General features: G+C 38.9%; 1 protein-coding gene across 5 annotated transcripts in view; it reads left to right on the forward strand.

Annotated features, from left to right (window-relative positions):
- Positions 1–181: 181 nt before the first annotated feature.
- Positions 182–15,610, forward strand: part of LIN52 (lin-52 DREAM MuvB core complex component) — a 110,980-nt gene continuing 95,551 nt past the window's right edge. For 2 of the 5 annotated variants that reach the window (XR_007153454.1, XM_047864760.1), the window contains exons 1-5: positions 190–437; positions 5,982–6,056; positions 7,829–7,866; positions 10,404–10,470; positions 12,177–12,260. Coding sequence is in view for 4 of the 5 variants with exons in the window: in XM_047864760.1 (XP_047720716.1) it covers positions 407–437; positions 5,982–6,056; positions 7,829–7,866; positions 10,404–10,470; positions 12,177–12,260 (295 nt within the window). In the remaining variant the exon portion in view is untranslated. Of the gene's footprint in view, positions 438–5,981; positions 6,057–7,828; positions 7,867–10,403; positions 10,471–12,176; positions 12,261–15,610 lie in introns of all 5 variants that reach the window. The other 3 variants (XM_047864763.1, XM_047864761.1, XM_047864759.1) reach the window with 3 other exon arrangements.

Genomic DNA, 15,610 nt, shown 5'->3' on the forward strand with positions numbered 1-15,610 from the left:
GGGCTTGGGGATACGCGATTGGTCCGAAGTGGAAGAGCCCTAGCCCCCTCCCAGCTCAGAAAATTCGGTTGGCCGAGGTAGGAAAGTCGCCACTGACTTGAGTACTCTGTATTGAGCACACGGAGAAGACGCCCCCTAAAAGGGAACCCCGATTGGCCACAGGTACGACGGCGGTCCCACCCCCTCACCGAAGAAAGTAAATAAGACCCTTCAAGAACTTTGCAGTCGCCGTACCTCGCCCACTGTGCGAGGGGGTGTGGCCAGCACTGGAGGCGGGGCTAGGCAAAGCTTGCCCTATGGGGCGGGGAAATGAGACGGGGCTGCAAGTTGGGGATAGGGGTTTCTCTCTGGGGGCGTGGCTTATGGATCCTAGCTTTCCCGCCGACGGTTGGCCACGTCACGTGACATGGGTTGGAAGATGGCGTCTCCCACAGACGGTAAGAGCCGGCATAGAGACCTTTCGGCTGCAACCTCCTTCTTTACTCTGCTGGTGACTTCCATTCTCTGCCTGCCCCTCGAACTTACACTTTTGTTCTTGAGCTCCAACCCTTTCTTTTAGGCTTCTTTTTCTTAGGATGCGGGTGTGTCTTCAAGCTCGCCTGTTCTTCACAGTAGCTCCGGAGGTGCCCCGTTTCCCCTCTGCGTACCAAGCGGGTGGAGGAGGGCACCCTCGTGGGGCCCATTCCAGGCGGAAGGTCGGGGTCGCTCTAGCCCTCCCTTCGCCCCATTTGGGTGAGGCAGGGCCGAGGAGGATATACTGCTGGGGGGAAATGTGATGCTTTAGTGTAGTTTTCTTCTCAGGGCACCCCATGGAAGGGTCGATTCTCTCTTCTTTTTGAGCATCTGGGAAGATTCGTTCAAACCCTAGCTGGGGTTGGTGGCTGACCTCATTCCCGGAATTAAGCCACAAGCAAAACCTGATATTCTCCTGTCTCGGTAGATTGGGACCGTTGCCCTGTTTTGGTCCCTTCCGTCTTGGTCCCTTCCCAGAGAAAGATGAGAATTGAGCTTTTCGTAGTCATACACTTATCTCATACTCTCTTGCTTCTTCTGTATGTATTTCCTCAGGCCCAGTGAGTGAACGATTTCTGTCTATATGTTGTCTAAGATACAAGTCACTTAAGATAGCAGTTAAGTGGTTTTGGTATATCCGCATTCTTCTGCACTCCATTCTGCCTTATTTATGATTTTGCAGTCATTTCTGAACTCGCTTAATTTTTGCTTCTACCGCCCCCATCCTCACGTCCATTTCATTGATACGTAGTTTTCTCAAACACATTTTGTGTTTGGAAGAAATCTTGAAAGTTTATTTCAGGAATGAGGAAATTGAGGCCAGGAGAGCTATTACTGAGTTTCCACTGTATGAAAGGCAAAATGTTAGGTGCTTTGGGGGAGGAAGAGATTAATCATTCATGTAAATGCTTTTGTACTTTAAGGTCTCATTTTAATCACTTCCCAGAGAAGGTTTCCCAGAACACAGTATCTGAAGTTGCCTCTCTTCACTGTTATTCACTGTCTCACTACCTTCACTGTCAGCATAATTAGTCTGTTAATTTTGCCCCTTTCATGCTAGATTATAAATTCCAAGTCTGTCTTGTTCATGGTTGGATCCCAGAGTTTAGCACAGTGTCTGGCAAGCAGTAGACCTTCAATTAACATTTTATTTATTTATTTATTAAAAAAAATTTTTTTTTCAACGTTTATTTATTTTTGGGACAGAGAGAGACAGAGCATGAACGGGGGAGGGGCAGAGAGAGAGGGAGACACAGAATCGGAAACAGGCTCCAGGCTCTGAGCCATCAGCCCAGAGCCTGACGCGGGGCTCGAACTCACGGACCGCGAGATCGTGACCTGGCTGAAGTCGGACGCTCAACCGACTGTGCCACCCAGGCGCCCCTAACATTTTATTTTTAATCAATAATTTACTAGTCTTGGGTTTCAAGTTTAACTTAGTCTTAAGTTTTTTGAGCACAGGTGCATACTGTATAAGAAATTATGGGTGTTCAGAGTCAAAAAATATCCCTTCTGCCTGGATGCTCTCTTAAAATGTCTTTCTTGCCAGAAAAAACAAAAAAGGACATTTATAAAGTCAACTAAGGGAATGGGTAGTTACTGTTTAATAGGGTACAGAGTTTCAGTTTAGAATGGTGAGAATATTCTGGAGATGGATGGTAATGATGGTTACACAACAGTGTGAATGTTTTTAATGCCGCTGAACTGTACCCTTAAAAATGGTTAAAGTGGTACATTTTATTATGTGTATCTTACCAGAATTTTTAAAAAATCAGCCAAGTGATAGAAGTAGAAGTAATTGCTATTCAAATTTTTAGTTTATGGGGCGACTGGGTGGCTCAGTAGGTTAAGTGTCCGACTTTGCCGCAGGTCATGATCTCGTGGTTCACGAGTTTGAGCCCCACATCAGGCTCTTAACTGACAGCTCAGCACCTGGAACCTGCCTCAAATTCTGTGTCTCTCTCTTTCTCTGCCTCTCTCCCACTCATACTCTGTCTCTCCCCTGCTCACGCTCTGCCTCTCTCAAAAATAAATAAAAATCGGGGCGCCTGGGTGGCTCAGTCGGTTAAGCGTCCGACTTCACCCGGGTCACGATCTCGCGGTCTGTGAGTTCAAGCCCCGCGTCGGGCTCTGGGCTGATGGCTCAGAGCCTGGAGCCTGCTTCCGATTCTATGTCTCCCTCTTTCCTTGCCCTTCCACCATTCGTGCTCTGTCTCTCTCTGTCTCAAAAATAAATAAACGTTAAAAAAAAAATTAAAAAAAAAATAAAAATCATTAAAAAAAATTTTTTTTTAGTTTATTACTAAGTTGTTTTTATATTTATAAATTTGGAGATTTTAGAATTGTGTTGCTTGTATTTTGTTTTTTTCTTGTGTTCTCTATTTTTTTTTTTCCTTTTTTTGGCTAGGAAGAATATTGGAAACATTGTTTTCCCTTGATCTTCTAGCCATCTCCATAGTCACTCTATTTGCACACTTGATTTTTCAGTTTTCGTGCTTATCTTTTACAGAATTGCACTCTTCACCTAATCTTTTCCTTTTAATCTGACAAAATCAAGTTGAGCACTTTGAACTTAAATACAGCTTCTAAATAAGTATCTCATCCTAAAATATTCCACTGCCTAGCTTTCTCACTATTTTAAAAGTTTATTTATTTTGAGAGAGAGAGTGCATGTGTGAGAGAGTGGGGGAGGGGCAGAGAGGTTGAGAGAGAATCCCAAGCAGGCTCCACCCTGTCAGTGCAGAGCCCAATGTGGGGCTCGAACTCATAAACTGAGAACTCATGACCTGTGCCAGAGTTGGATGTTTAACCGACTGAGCCACCCAGGTGCCCCTAGCTGGTATCTTTAGTGTTTTACCTGTCTCTTTCTGTAAGATTTAATTTAAATCTAGGTCATTTACTCATTTGTCTTTTTAATGTTAAATTTGCTTAGCACTTCTTTAAAAAGGAGAACATTGGAATTAATGAATGAGAGTAGCACTCACAGCAAATTCTGAGTTATGTCCCAGACCGTGGGATCATAAGACCACCCTTGTTTGTTACTGGATCCTATTCTCAGTAAGTTCACTTTTGTTGTGATTGAGCTTCCCATCAGTAACATTCCTTGGGAATTTGAAAATTGGTATTTTGTGTGTTACACACAGCTTTTCTTTGTTACCATTTTTGGATGCATAATTAAGACAATTTATTAGGGTTGAGTTCTTTACCAATTAGAATGCTGCTGGAAATTCCCGTAGAATATTTGTGTGTGTGTGTGTGGGGGGGGATCCAGTTTAGAGAAGAGCACATGTTTGTTGTTGTTTTTTTAATTAGGCTTCATGCCCAGCATCCAGCCCAACACAGGTCTTGAACTCACGACTCTGAGATCAAGACCTGAGCTGAGGGGCGTCTGGGTGGTTCAGTTGGTTAAGCGTCCAACTTCGGCTCAGGTCACGATCTCGTGGTCTGTGAGTTCGAGCCCTGCATCGGGCTCTGTGCTGACAGCTCAGAGTCTGGAACCTGCTTCAGATTCTGTGTTTCCCTCTCTCTCTGCCTGTCTCCCGTTTGCACTCTGTCTCCTCTCTCTCTCTCTCTCTCTCTCTCTCTCTCTCTCAAAAATAAATAAACATTAAAAAAAAAAAAAAAAAAAAAGACCTGAGCTGAGATCAAGAGTCAGGCGCTTAACTGACTGAGCCACCCAGGCACCCCAAGGAAAGCACATGTTGAAATTTTATACATACGTACGTTTTCCAGGGAATGAATCCATAGCCCTTTTTCCCCCAGATTTCCAAAGATGTGACTCACCCAGAAAATGTTAAGAACCACTGTTTAGACCATTAAATGAACTAATTTATGCAACTGTCTATCATACTGAGCACACAATGGATACTCAACAAACGTTAATTGTTATTAATGTTGAGCATCTACTGTGTGCCAGGGCAAGAGTAGTGAAGGAATGGTACGTATCAAATGGTATGGAAGAATTAGGCAGGGGCTGGATCATGTATGATGTTTTTCTAGGGCATGGCAGATACAATATACATTCATGAACTTAGCTGGGAAGAAGTCCCTTAAGCCGAAGAGTGACACAAACTGATTGACATTTAAAAAAAAAAAAAGTCAGTTCTGACTACTTTGTGAAGAACAGATTTGGGTAGAGAGGGGAAGAGGTAAAAATCGAAGCAGGGAGAACTGTTGAGAGGCTTCTGAATAGTCTGGGAGAGAAGTGATGGTTCCTTGGCTAGTTAATTTGGTTTCATGGTGTATTTTGGAGAGGGAAACTACTGGACTTACTAATGGATTCTAATGGACGGGTGAAGGAAAGGGAGGCATGAAGGATAGATGACATCTGGATTTTGGTTTGAGAACTGGGGTTCATGGTGGTTCTATTTCTTGAGGTGGAGATGATTTTGAATGTATTAGACTTACGGTTTTCACACATGTAAATAGAGACAGATGTCAGGAGTTATTAGAGCTCTGGCAGAGGAGTTTGTTAAGTAGCCTCCTAGCTCCTAGCTCTTCCTCTGAAGTTCTGGGTAACATTGGGACTGGAAATATAATTATGGAGTTATTGACATATAAATGATGGCAAAAACTGTGGGGCTAGATGAGATCTCCTTAGGAGACTTCAGGTAGAGAGTGAAGCCAGCCTAGGGTGGGACCTGTGTGGTGGAAAATGAGGAAGGAGTCAGTGAGGTAGGAGAAAAATCAACATCATAGAGGTTTTATAGAAGCTGGAAGTGGAGTTTTTCAAGGAGAGTGGTCAGTGTATAAGTGCTGTAGAGAGGTCACATAATAGACAACAGAGAAGTGACTGCTGGATTTAACAACATAGGTAGTCATAGGTGATCTTGACCACAACACTTCCATGTAGGCAGAAGCAGAAGCCTGATTGTCATGGGCTAAGGAGAGAATGTGAGGTAAAGGAAGTGGAAATAGCAGGATAGACAACTCAAGAACTTTTGAAATGAAGGAGGAAAAAGGAGGTAATGGGGTCATAGAAGAATTTTTTTCAAAGAAGGAGAAATTCTAGAACAGGCTTGCTTGCTGTTGAGGATGAGCCAGTAGAAAACATAGAAATTAATTGTGTAAGAAAGATTATTCAAGATGATATCTTTGACAAAGCAAGAAAAAAAATGGCATGCAGAGCTCTGCAGAGGAGTTTGTCTTTCTTGGGAGCAGGGACACTTAATTGCGGGAAAGTCTAAGAGTATGAGTGAAGATACAGATGGGTTTATTGTTACTTATTTTTCTTAACACCCCACTAAAATATTGCTCCCAGTTTATAGATCAGAAAAGTGAAGTTTGATGAAGGAGAATGATTTATTTTTATAACATCATGGCCTGGTAGTGTCAGTAGTTCTAGAACTCGGATTTCTAGACTTCCAAGAGAGTGTCCCAGTTTGTTATGTTCTTTGAGTTTGAAGTGTTATAAAATGTGAATTAACATGTTTTGTGTCTTCTTGGCTCATGTGGGTGTTTTGTTCTAGGGACAGATCTGGAAGCATCTCTGCTAAGTTTTGAAAAACTTGACCGTGCCTCGCCAGACCTTTGGCCAGAACAATGTAAGTTTTTGGTTTCTTGATATCAGAAGTAATACAGGAGAATCAGTGCTACTTTGAGAGAGAGTTTTGAAGTTATCATTTAACTGTAATGGTTAAAAATTTGATTTTACTTCACAGGGAAGAGACTGAATTCTGTGGTCTGATGTTAAGAATAGCTTTTTGGTGGTTTAACTTTTTCAGGACACAGTGTGACTCAGGAGATGATAGACAGCCTTAAAAAAATTACATCTGAAATAAGTTCAGACAATTCAGGGATACATAAAGTATTTCTTCACTTCCTTCACGCACTCTTGTAAAATCACTATTAATAGTTTGGTACAAATCCTCTTGGCTTTTATAATGATTATATAGATAAACAAATACATATTTAAAAAAAATTTTTTTTTTTTTAACGTTTATTTATTTTTGGGACAGAGAGAGACAGAGCATGAACGGGGGAGGGGCAGAGAGAGAGGGAGACACAGAATCCGAAACCGGCTCCAGGCTCTGAGCTGCCAGCCCAGAGCCTGACGCGGGGCTCGAACTCACGGACCGCGAGATCATGACCTGAGCCGAAGTCGGTCGCCCAACCGACTGACCCACCCAGGCGTCCCAAATACATATTTTTAAAGTATACAGCAGGGTTTTTTGGGTTTTGGTTTTTGTTTTGTTTTGTTGTTTTTGCTATAATGATGTGTCACATGTACAGGTTGGGCTAATATAGCTTAACTTATCCCACCTAGTAATTTATTAATGCATCTTTCCATGTTAGTAGGTCTAGATCTACTTCATTCTCCTGAAGTATTTCATTATGTAGATATACTGTAGTTTATATATTCCTACCCTATTTGGAAACTTTAGTCCACTGTTTGATATTACAAACAACTTAACATGTACCTCTAACATGTACCTTTGTACACAATGTAGAGGATGGCTGTGTGTGAGTGCCCATTTACCCAGATACTAGGCATTATTGGACGTTACTGATATTTATTATCTTTAGTTCATGTTTCTTTATTAGTGAGGTTGAACAGTTATTTCATTTTATTTTACTGTATTTTATTTTATTTACTGTTTATTTTTGAGAGAGAGAGAGAGAGAGAGACAGAGTGCAAGTGGGGAAGGGGCAGAGAGAGAGAGAGAAACACAGAATCTGAAGCAGGCTCCAGGCTCTGAACTGTCAGCACAGAGCTCGATGCAGAGCTCGAACCCACGAGACGTGAGATCATGACCTGAGCCAAAGTCGGATGCTTAACTGATTGAGCCACCCAGGCACCCCAACAATATTTTATTTTTAAATATCTGTTTTTATCATTTTGTTTTCTAATGTAATTCTTCTTGTGAGGCATTTAAGTAACAACTGGATTGATAGAACAGCATACCTAAAAAAGTAAATTTAAATTTTTTGGTAAGACATATTGTATCTCCCTGTCCTTCCAGCTAACTCCTGATCCTTCCAAGTTCAGTTGAGGCATTATTTTCTTTGAGAAGCTTTTCTTCCCTCCCTTCAGTCAGATACAGATTTCTTTTTTTTCTTTCTCTCTCTTTTTTTTTTCCTTTTCTTTCTTTTCTTTCCTCTCTCTCTCCCTTTTTTTTTTTTTTTTTTTTTTTTTGTCTTCCCATATCACCTGGTATCTTTCTTGGAGCACTTAAAAAATAATTACCGATTTTCTCTCCTTTTCCAGACTGTAAGCTCCTTGAAGACAAGGCTGTTTTCTTCTTCTTATTTGGCTCCTCTATGTCTGGGGACACTAAAATATTTATTGAATAAATAATATTTTTTTTCTTTTCAGTACCAGGTGTTGCTGAATTCGCAGCTTCCTTTAAAAGTGTAAGTAATATTTTATTTACCTAATGACGTTTATATAGTGTTTTACTCCTTAGTAAAAGCTTAAATATCTCCTGTTTCTTTATTTTCAAGAAAAATGTCATAGGCTTAAAATCAGTTTGTAACTACAGCCCTGGAAATCTGTTTATATTATCATCATGTTGATAATAATGTCTTCCTCTGTCCAAATGCTCTATTTTGGCATTTTGACCTATGTCTATTAGCCACTTTTCTCAGCGTGAAAACTTTTAAGGCAAGGCAGTTGAAATATTTAATGTAATACTAATATTCTTTTTGACCAAACCATGATTTTGAAACTTTTCTCTTTTGTTTATGAGATGCATTATGATCTTAGCTTATACTTCCTTACAAGAATTTGAAATTTCTCAGTGGCTCATTAGAAGGCAAAGCAAAGCATCCATTAGAGCTATAACTTTCCTACTTTCAAGGCAGCAGGCCCTAAAACGTTCTGTTACCATTTTTTGTATGTGTAGGGTACTGAAATGTTTTTGAAGTTAAATAAACAGTACATTAGAATCTACCCCAAAAACCAAGAGCACACTTTACACACACTGTTAGCCAATTTGACAATAAACTGTGTTGAAAAGTAAATAAATAAAATGTATCCAGAGTTGAAAAAAAAAACCAACAAAAAAAATACATTGTAATGTCGGTTGCTCTGTTCTCTTCACTGGACCCTTTCCCCACCTCTGATACTCTACATCAGTGCATCTGGAGTGTCCACATCATCTATATTTTTTTGTTACATAGATGATTCTCATGTGCAACTAGGCTTGAAAACTGTTGCCAAAAGTTATTCCAAGAATGGGCTCTCTTTCATATTTTGCAAGTTTACTTTTCATAGTATACGCGAAGCGAGCATGTAAGTTTACTTTGCATAAATGAGAAGATAAAAGTTCTAAAGTTTTCTAAAATGTTATAGTAAAATGAAATTTGAAGTGATGATCATGATAGTCTCACAAATTGAGGACTACTTCTTTAAAAAAATTAAAAAAATTTTTTTTTAGTCTTTATTTTTGTGAGAGAGAAGAGCATGAGCAGAGGAGGGGCAGGGAGAGAAGGAGACACAGAATCTGAAGCAGGCTCTGAGCTGTCAGCACAGAGCCCGACGCGGGGCTCAAACTCAGGAACCACGAGTTCATGACCTGAGCCGAAGTCGGACGCTTAACCGACTGAGCTACCCAGGCGCCCCTCTTTAAAAAATTTTTACTTCAATTATAGTTGACATATAATATATTGGTTTCAGGAGTATAGCATAGTGAATCAACAATTATATATATTACATTATCATTGACTGTATTCCTTATGCTGTACTTTTTGTTTCTGTGACTTATTTACTTTATAACTGAAAGTTTGTATCCCTTAATCCCCTTCACCTATTTTGCCCACTCCTCTCCCAACACAACCACCAGTTTGTTCTCTGTATTCATGAGTCTGTTTCTGTTTTTTGCTTATTCATTTATTTTTAAGTTTTATTTATTTTGTGAGAGAGAGAGAGCATGTGAGCACGAGTGGAGGAGGGGCAGAAGGAGAGAGAATTCCAAATAGGCTCAGTGCACTATCAGTGTAGAGCTGAACATGGGGCTCGATCTTATGACTGTGAGATCATGACCTGAGCCAAAATCAAGAGTTAGACGCTTAACGAACTGAGCTGCCCAAGCTCCCCTCATTTTTTTTTCTTTTAGATCCCACATATAGGTGAAATCATGTGGTATTTGTCTTTCTCTGCCTTATTTCACATAGCATAATACCCTCTAGGTCCATTCGTGTTGTTACGAATGGCAAGATTTCATTGCTTTATGGCCGAGTAATATTCCTGTGTGTCTGTGTGTGTGTGTGTATGTGTGTGTGTGTGAGAGAGACAGAGACATCTTTCTTTGAATCTTCTCCTGTGCCAGAGAATGTTACTTGCTGATTGTCTCGAGCAGTTCAGTTGGAGTCTTTTACCAGAACTGGATTTCAAGTAATTTCTTTCATTGCTTTACTAATCTCTTACGCATGAAATAGTAACAGTGGTCAGACCTTTCTTCTTCTTCTTCTTCTTCTTCTTCTTCTTCTTCTTCTTCTTCTTCTTTATTTTGACAAAGAGATTGAGGTGGGGGGAGGCGCAGAGGGAGAGGGAGAGAGAATTCCAAGTAGTATCCACACTGTCAGCGCAGAGCATGACATGGGGCTTTTGGCTTAATCTCATGGACCATGACATCATGACCTGAACCCAAATCAAGAATCAGAGGCTTGACTGATGGAGCCACCCAGGTGTCCCCAGACCTTTCTTCTAAGATAATTTCTTTGAGACCAACTATAAAGATGAGCAGTATTATTTTGTAAAGTGACTCTTTGCAGGCCATATCTGAACCTAGAGAAATCTGAGCTTTTGAAATTATAATTTGTCAGTATTTTTGAACAAAAGCCTGAAGGCTGAAGACTGTAGGACAATCTACTTTTCTTATAAGAAGGAAGATTACGATCTCTTTACATTTTGTATGCATCTGAGTGGATGTATTCTTACATTTTGACAGCCTATTACTAGTTCTCCACCCAAATGGATGGCTGAAATAGAACGTGATGACATTGACATGTTGAAAGGTAAGCAATGCTGGTGACTTCTAACTTTTAACCTGACGTTTATGCTCTTCCACAAACCACCTTTCCAATTTTTCTCTCACTATTCCCTTATGGGTATTCTCTGCTGCAGTCAGACAGCCTGCTTAACTAAGCTGATTCATGATTCTTCATGTCTGAATGCTTGTCCCTATCTTTTCATGTATAAATCCCTTCAACTCAGGACCAGTCATGATGATTTCTGCTGCTGCTAAATTCCTTTAATATTAACTTTATTTTGTATAATGCTACAGTCAACAAAAGCTCTCACATAAAAATTTCCCATTTAATTCTCATAAAGGTCCTGTGAGTTAGGTATGATGGTGTCTAAGGTTCAGAGGTTAACTTAACCAAGATTTATTAGAATTAAAATTTAAACCGATCTTTTAAGTCTAGTCCTTTACCACTCTAACACAAGTGCCTTATTTAGGATTTACTGCCATATATTGTTGTCAGTACTATTAATTGATAACCTCTTAGTGGGTTAAGACCTGTCTTTTAGTTCTTTCTATGCCATCAATTTCTTCCATAAAGAATACTAGAAGTAGTGAATATTGTTGTTTGATAAATGACTTGGAACTCAACCACAAAGTGGAAATTTAAATTAAAAAACATTAATTTTCCTTGATTTTGCTCTACTTTATTTAATTTTTATCATCCTTCTGGTGATAAGATTCATGATGGTTGTGAAGTAATAGACTGAAATTAAGGTAAAAATCTGGCTTTCTTGAGCTATTCAAGAGCTGAACAGATCACGAAAGTCTACTTATGCCAGATATGGATAATGAGTGTGGCATGATAAGTGGGAGAAAATAACACCTTTATTTGATTTCAGAAGTAATTCATTGTTCTGCATGAAATGCTTAAATCCAGATCCCCTCCTCCAACCATGGAAAAATTAAGTCTCAAGGGCATCTCGGGTTCATTGTTGTAATGTTCCAAACAGACATTTATATAATGTCCCATCAGTATGAATTTCCTAAGGAAACTTTACATTTTTAGTAAGGGATTATAGCATCATGTTCCATTCCAATTGATCTGTATCTAAACATAAAAGGAATTGTGTGCTATTTAAATGAAAATCTGGTAAACTAAGTTTTTATTTTAAGTATACTGTCTTTTTATCTAGTATACTTAAAAAAATTTATAGGATTTTGGTTTGAAGGTAGTTTGGATTAATGTTTAGTCTCTGTTTACTAACTTAGGGAAATGGGGAACAGTAACTGTTTTGTTGCTATTTTATTATTATTTGGAATAATGGGGACTTATAAATGATAGTGGAGACAGTGCCATTTTGTAAGACAAAGATCTGTCTGAGACTTTCTCAGTGTTGTGTCAGATCACAAGGTTTCATATTTTAATGGTGTGTTTATTTTGTGTGATGGGTAAAATGAAAGTTATAAAAGGGTCTTTAGAATAAAACATAATTTGCTATGTTTTTATGCTATTTTCTCATTAAATGGGTAAGTTCATCTGAAGCATTTTGCAACAGTAGGAAAAATTCACTGATTTCTGTGTGTGTATGTGTGTGTGTGTATAGAGAGAATGATTGGATGAGAAGAGATCCGTTTTCTATTTATTAGATAAGAATTAAGCTTGAAAAGTTTTATAAGAAAGATTCATAATCTGAATGGATTGTCACTAGAGAACAGTAGAAAGAAATGATATTGAAATAAATTACTCTGTTTCAGAACTGGGGAGCCTCACCACAGCTAATTTGATGGAGAAGGTACGGGGCCTGCAGAACTTGGCCTATCAGCTGGGGCTAGATGAGTGTGAGTACCCATACGATCACATTTATTCAGGGTTGCAGGTTGTACATTTCATGATGAGTTCTAGCTGTAACTCAGAAAGTATCTTTATTAGGCATTCTGAAGGTAAGGAGTCACTATAATCTAGTGTGCCTTTTGTGGTATAATACACTGGAACAATTATGGCATTTACTCAGTAACAAGTTATTTTTCTCTATACAATAAAAGTATATTGGAAACCCTTTGAGTTTGAAGCGATAGAATGTCAAATCAAACTAGCTTAAGCAAAAGAGGGACTTTATTCGTGCAAATCAAAATTTCAGGAGTAGAAATAGCTTTGAGGGTATCTAGATCTTTGACTTTTAATGATGTCATTGGGATGTATTCTTGTTCTTGGCTTTTGTTTTGCAGCTCAAGGCTCTTGCATTAGCCTTATTCTTTGAACTAGCAGTGGGGAAGGTGGCCAAAAGGAGCTCCAGTTTATATGTTTTTAAATCTTGTAATCCCAAAATAAAGAATATCTTTTATGAACATTCCAAAAGAAAGATCCTGGGGAGGACTCAGACTATACCATCTTGACTTAGACCTATTTTAGAACCACTCCTTTGGCCAGTTAGCATGGAACATTCTGATGGGCCAGGCTTGAGTCCTGGATACAGACACAGTTTAGAGGGATTAGTCTGACTCAGATCACATGGAATTGGAGGAAAGATTGGTTCCCCAAAGGAAAGCCCATATAGATTATATCTCTTTCCATACTGTATTCGTTATAAAACTGGGAAAGGAATTGTAGAATTTCTCACTTTTTAAGTGAAAGAGAAACTCAACATAATACTATGGTTAGAATTTCCTGAGACCTTCCTGAATCCACAGTTGTAAGAGGCTACAGTAGCTTATAATTTTCTTCAAACATGCAAGTTTTGCACTGATTGGAACAATCCCAAAAACAGTTTCATAAATTGTTTTTCTTATTTATAGAGCATATAGAGAATTTGTTCCCATTGTTGTTTTAAATTAGTGCCAAATTCAATATGTCACTTTAAAATTTAATTTAAAACTTCTGATTGATTGATTGGTTGATCGATTGATTTACAGCGAGTGGGGGGAGGCGTAGAGAGAGAGGAGAGAGAGAATCCCAAGCAGGCTCCATGTAGTCAGTACAAAGCCCAACACAGGGCTCTATCTCATGAACTGTGAGCTCATGAGCCAAAATCAGGAGTTGTTCAACCAACTGAGCCACCCAGGCACCTATGAAACTTAATTTTTGACTAATTGTCATCACTTCCTTAGGTCTCTTTATCTTTTCAATATTTCCATCACTGTCATTAGCAGTTGCTTTCTTTTCCCAAGAAAACATTTTAACCACTTCATGAATCAAGGAGCAGGAAACAACAAACTGTTTTGAAATATGGTTGCTAGTTGGTCTACTAGGTTTACTCATTTTTTTTTTTTTTTAAATTTTTTTTTTTTTTTTCAATGTTTATTTATTTTTGGGACAGAGAGAGACAGAGCATGAATGGGGGAGGGGCAGAGAGAGAGGGAGACACAGAATCGGAAACAGGCTCCAGGCTCCGAGCCATCAGCCCAGAGCCCGACGCGGGGCTCGAACTCACGGACCGCGAGATCGTGACCTGGCTGAAGTCGGACGCTTAACCGACTGCGCCACCCAGGCGCCCCTAGGTTTACTCATTTTTATCTAACTTTCCTCTGTGTTAACTGGTCATTTATGTCTCATGATTAAAATTTACGTCTTGGCAAAATTACTACTTAGCACGTGTATCATGGACTTCCAGGGTTTATAATGAAAAGGCAAATGTGTGATTATTAAATTCATGAATGCAAGGTTGGTATCATATAGAAGTTGATTCTTTTACTAGCTCTGGATAGTAAATGCTATAATAATCGTAATAATCCTTTACCTCGGGGCACTGGGTGGGTCAGTCGGTTAAGCATCCAACTCTTGGTTTTGGCTCAGATCCTGATCTTGGGATTTCATGAGTTTGAGCCCCACATTGGGCTCTGTGCTGACTGTGCAGAGCCTGCTTGGGATTCTCTCTCTCCTTTTTTCTCTGCCCTTCCTCCACTCAACAATGTCTCTTTCTCTCGCTCACTTGCTCTCTCTCTCAAAAATAAACTTAAAAAAAAAAAAAGATTCTGTCTCCCTCTGCCCTTCTCCCTAGCTCATGTTCTGTCTCTTAAAAAAAAAAAAAGATAATCCTTTATCTCTCTGTTAGTTTTTTAGATGAAGTTTTATGCTTATTATATTAAGACACTATATTGCCAAATGTATTTATCAACATTACTATCTCTAGTTAGTTGTAGTTGAAATTGCTTTATTTCTTCTAATTAGTTTTTCTGCTTTCCTACTGAGAAAGATAATAAAGTATTTTTCCCCATTTTTGAAAAATGTTTTTTATTTATTTTGAGAGAGAGAGATTACACGTACATGAGCAACAGAGGTAGGGCAGAGAGAGGGAGAGAGAATCCCAAGCAGGCTCTGCACCTTTAGTGCAGAGCCTGATGTGGGGCTCCATCCCATGAACCCCAAGATCATGACTTGAGCCGAAATCAAAAGTAGTTGGATGCTTAACTGACTGAGCCACAAAGTAGAAAAAATAGAATAATGGTCTCATTTTCCCAAGACCCAATTTCAATAGTCCATACAGAGCCAATCTGTTTCACCTATATAATTTCCCATAATTATTTTAAAGCAAATCTTAAGCAGCCTATTACCTCATCACCCAATAGCTTCATATATAATTCCAAAAAACAAGGTCTGTCTCCCTCTTCCCTAAACTTTTAAAATATAACCACCATTCCATTACTGTGCCTAAAAATTTTTAACAAACTGTTGTCAAATAGCTAATTGGGTTTCGGATTTCCCTTGTTGACTTATAATTGTCTTTATCAATTGGTGGTTTACTTGAATCAGGCCCTGAATAAGGTTCATGCACTGTATTTAATTGATATGTCCCTTAAGTCTCTCTTAATCTGTCATAGTTCCACTTCCCTTTTATTTTCCCTTACCATTTATTAAAACTAGTTATTTGTTCTGTAGAATTTTCTACATTCTGGATTTTGTTGTTTACATTCCTATGGTAGTGTTTAATATGTTCATTTATCCCTTTTTTATTCCCTGGTAGTTAGATATAGAAGCCTGCACAGATACAGCTTGAACTTTTAATTGTTATTTTGGCAAGAGTATTTCATAAATGGTATTGTATACATCCATCAGAAGGTACATCATGTCTGCCTATCTCTCTTTGTGATGTTAAAATTAATTAGTTGATAAAGGCATTATTAGCCTGATCTATTATTCATTGTAAAATTCTCTGTCAGCCTTACAGCAGAGTTTCAGTAGCCTTTGGTAACTG

This window comes from Prionailurus viverrinus, chromosome B3 (assembly GCF_022837055.1).
Source record: "Prionailurus viverrinus isolate Anna chromosome B3, UM_Priviv_1.0, whole genome shotgun sequence".
In the NCBI taxonomy this organism is placed as follows: domain Eukaryota; kingdom Metazoa; phylum Chordata; class Mammalia; order Carnivora; family Felidae; genus Prionailurus; species Prionailurus viverrinus.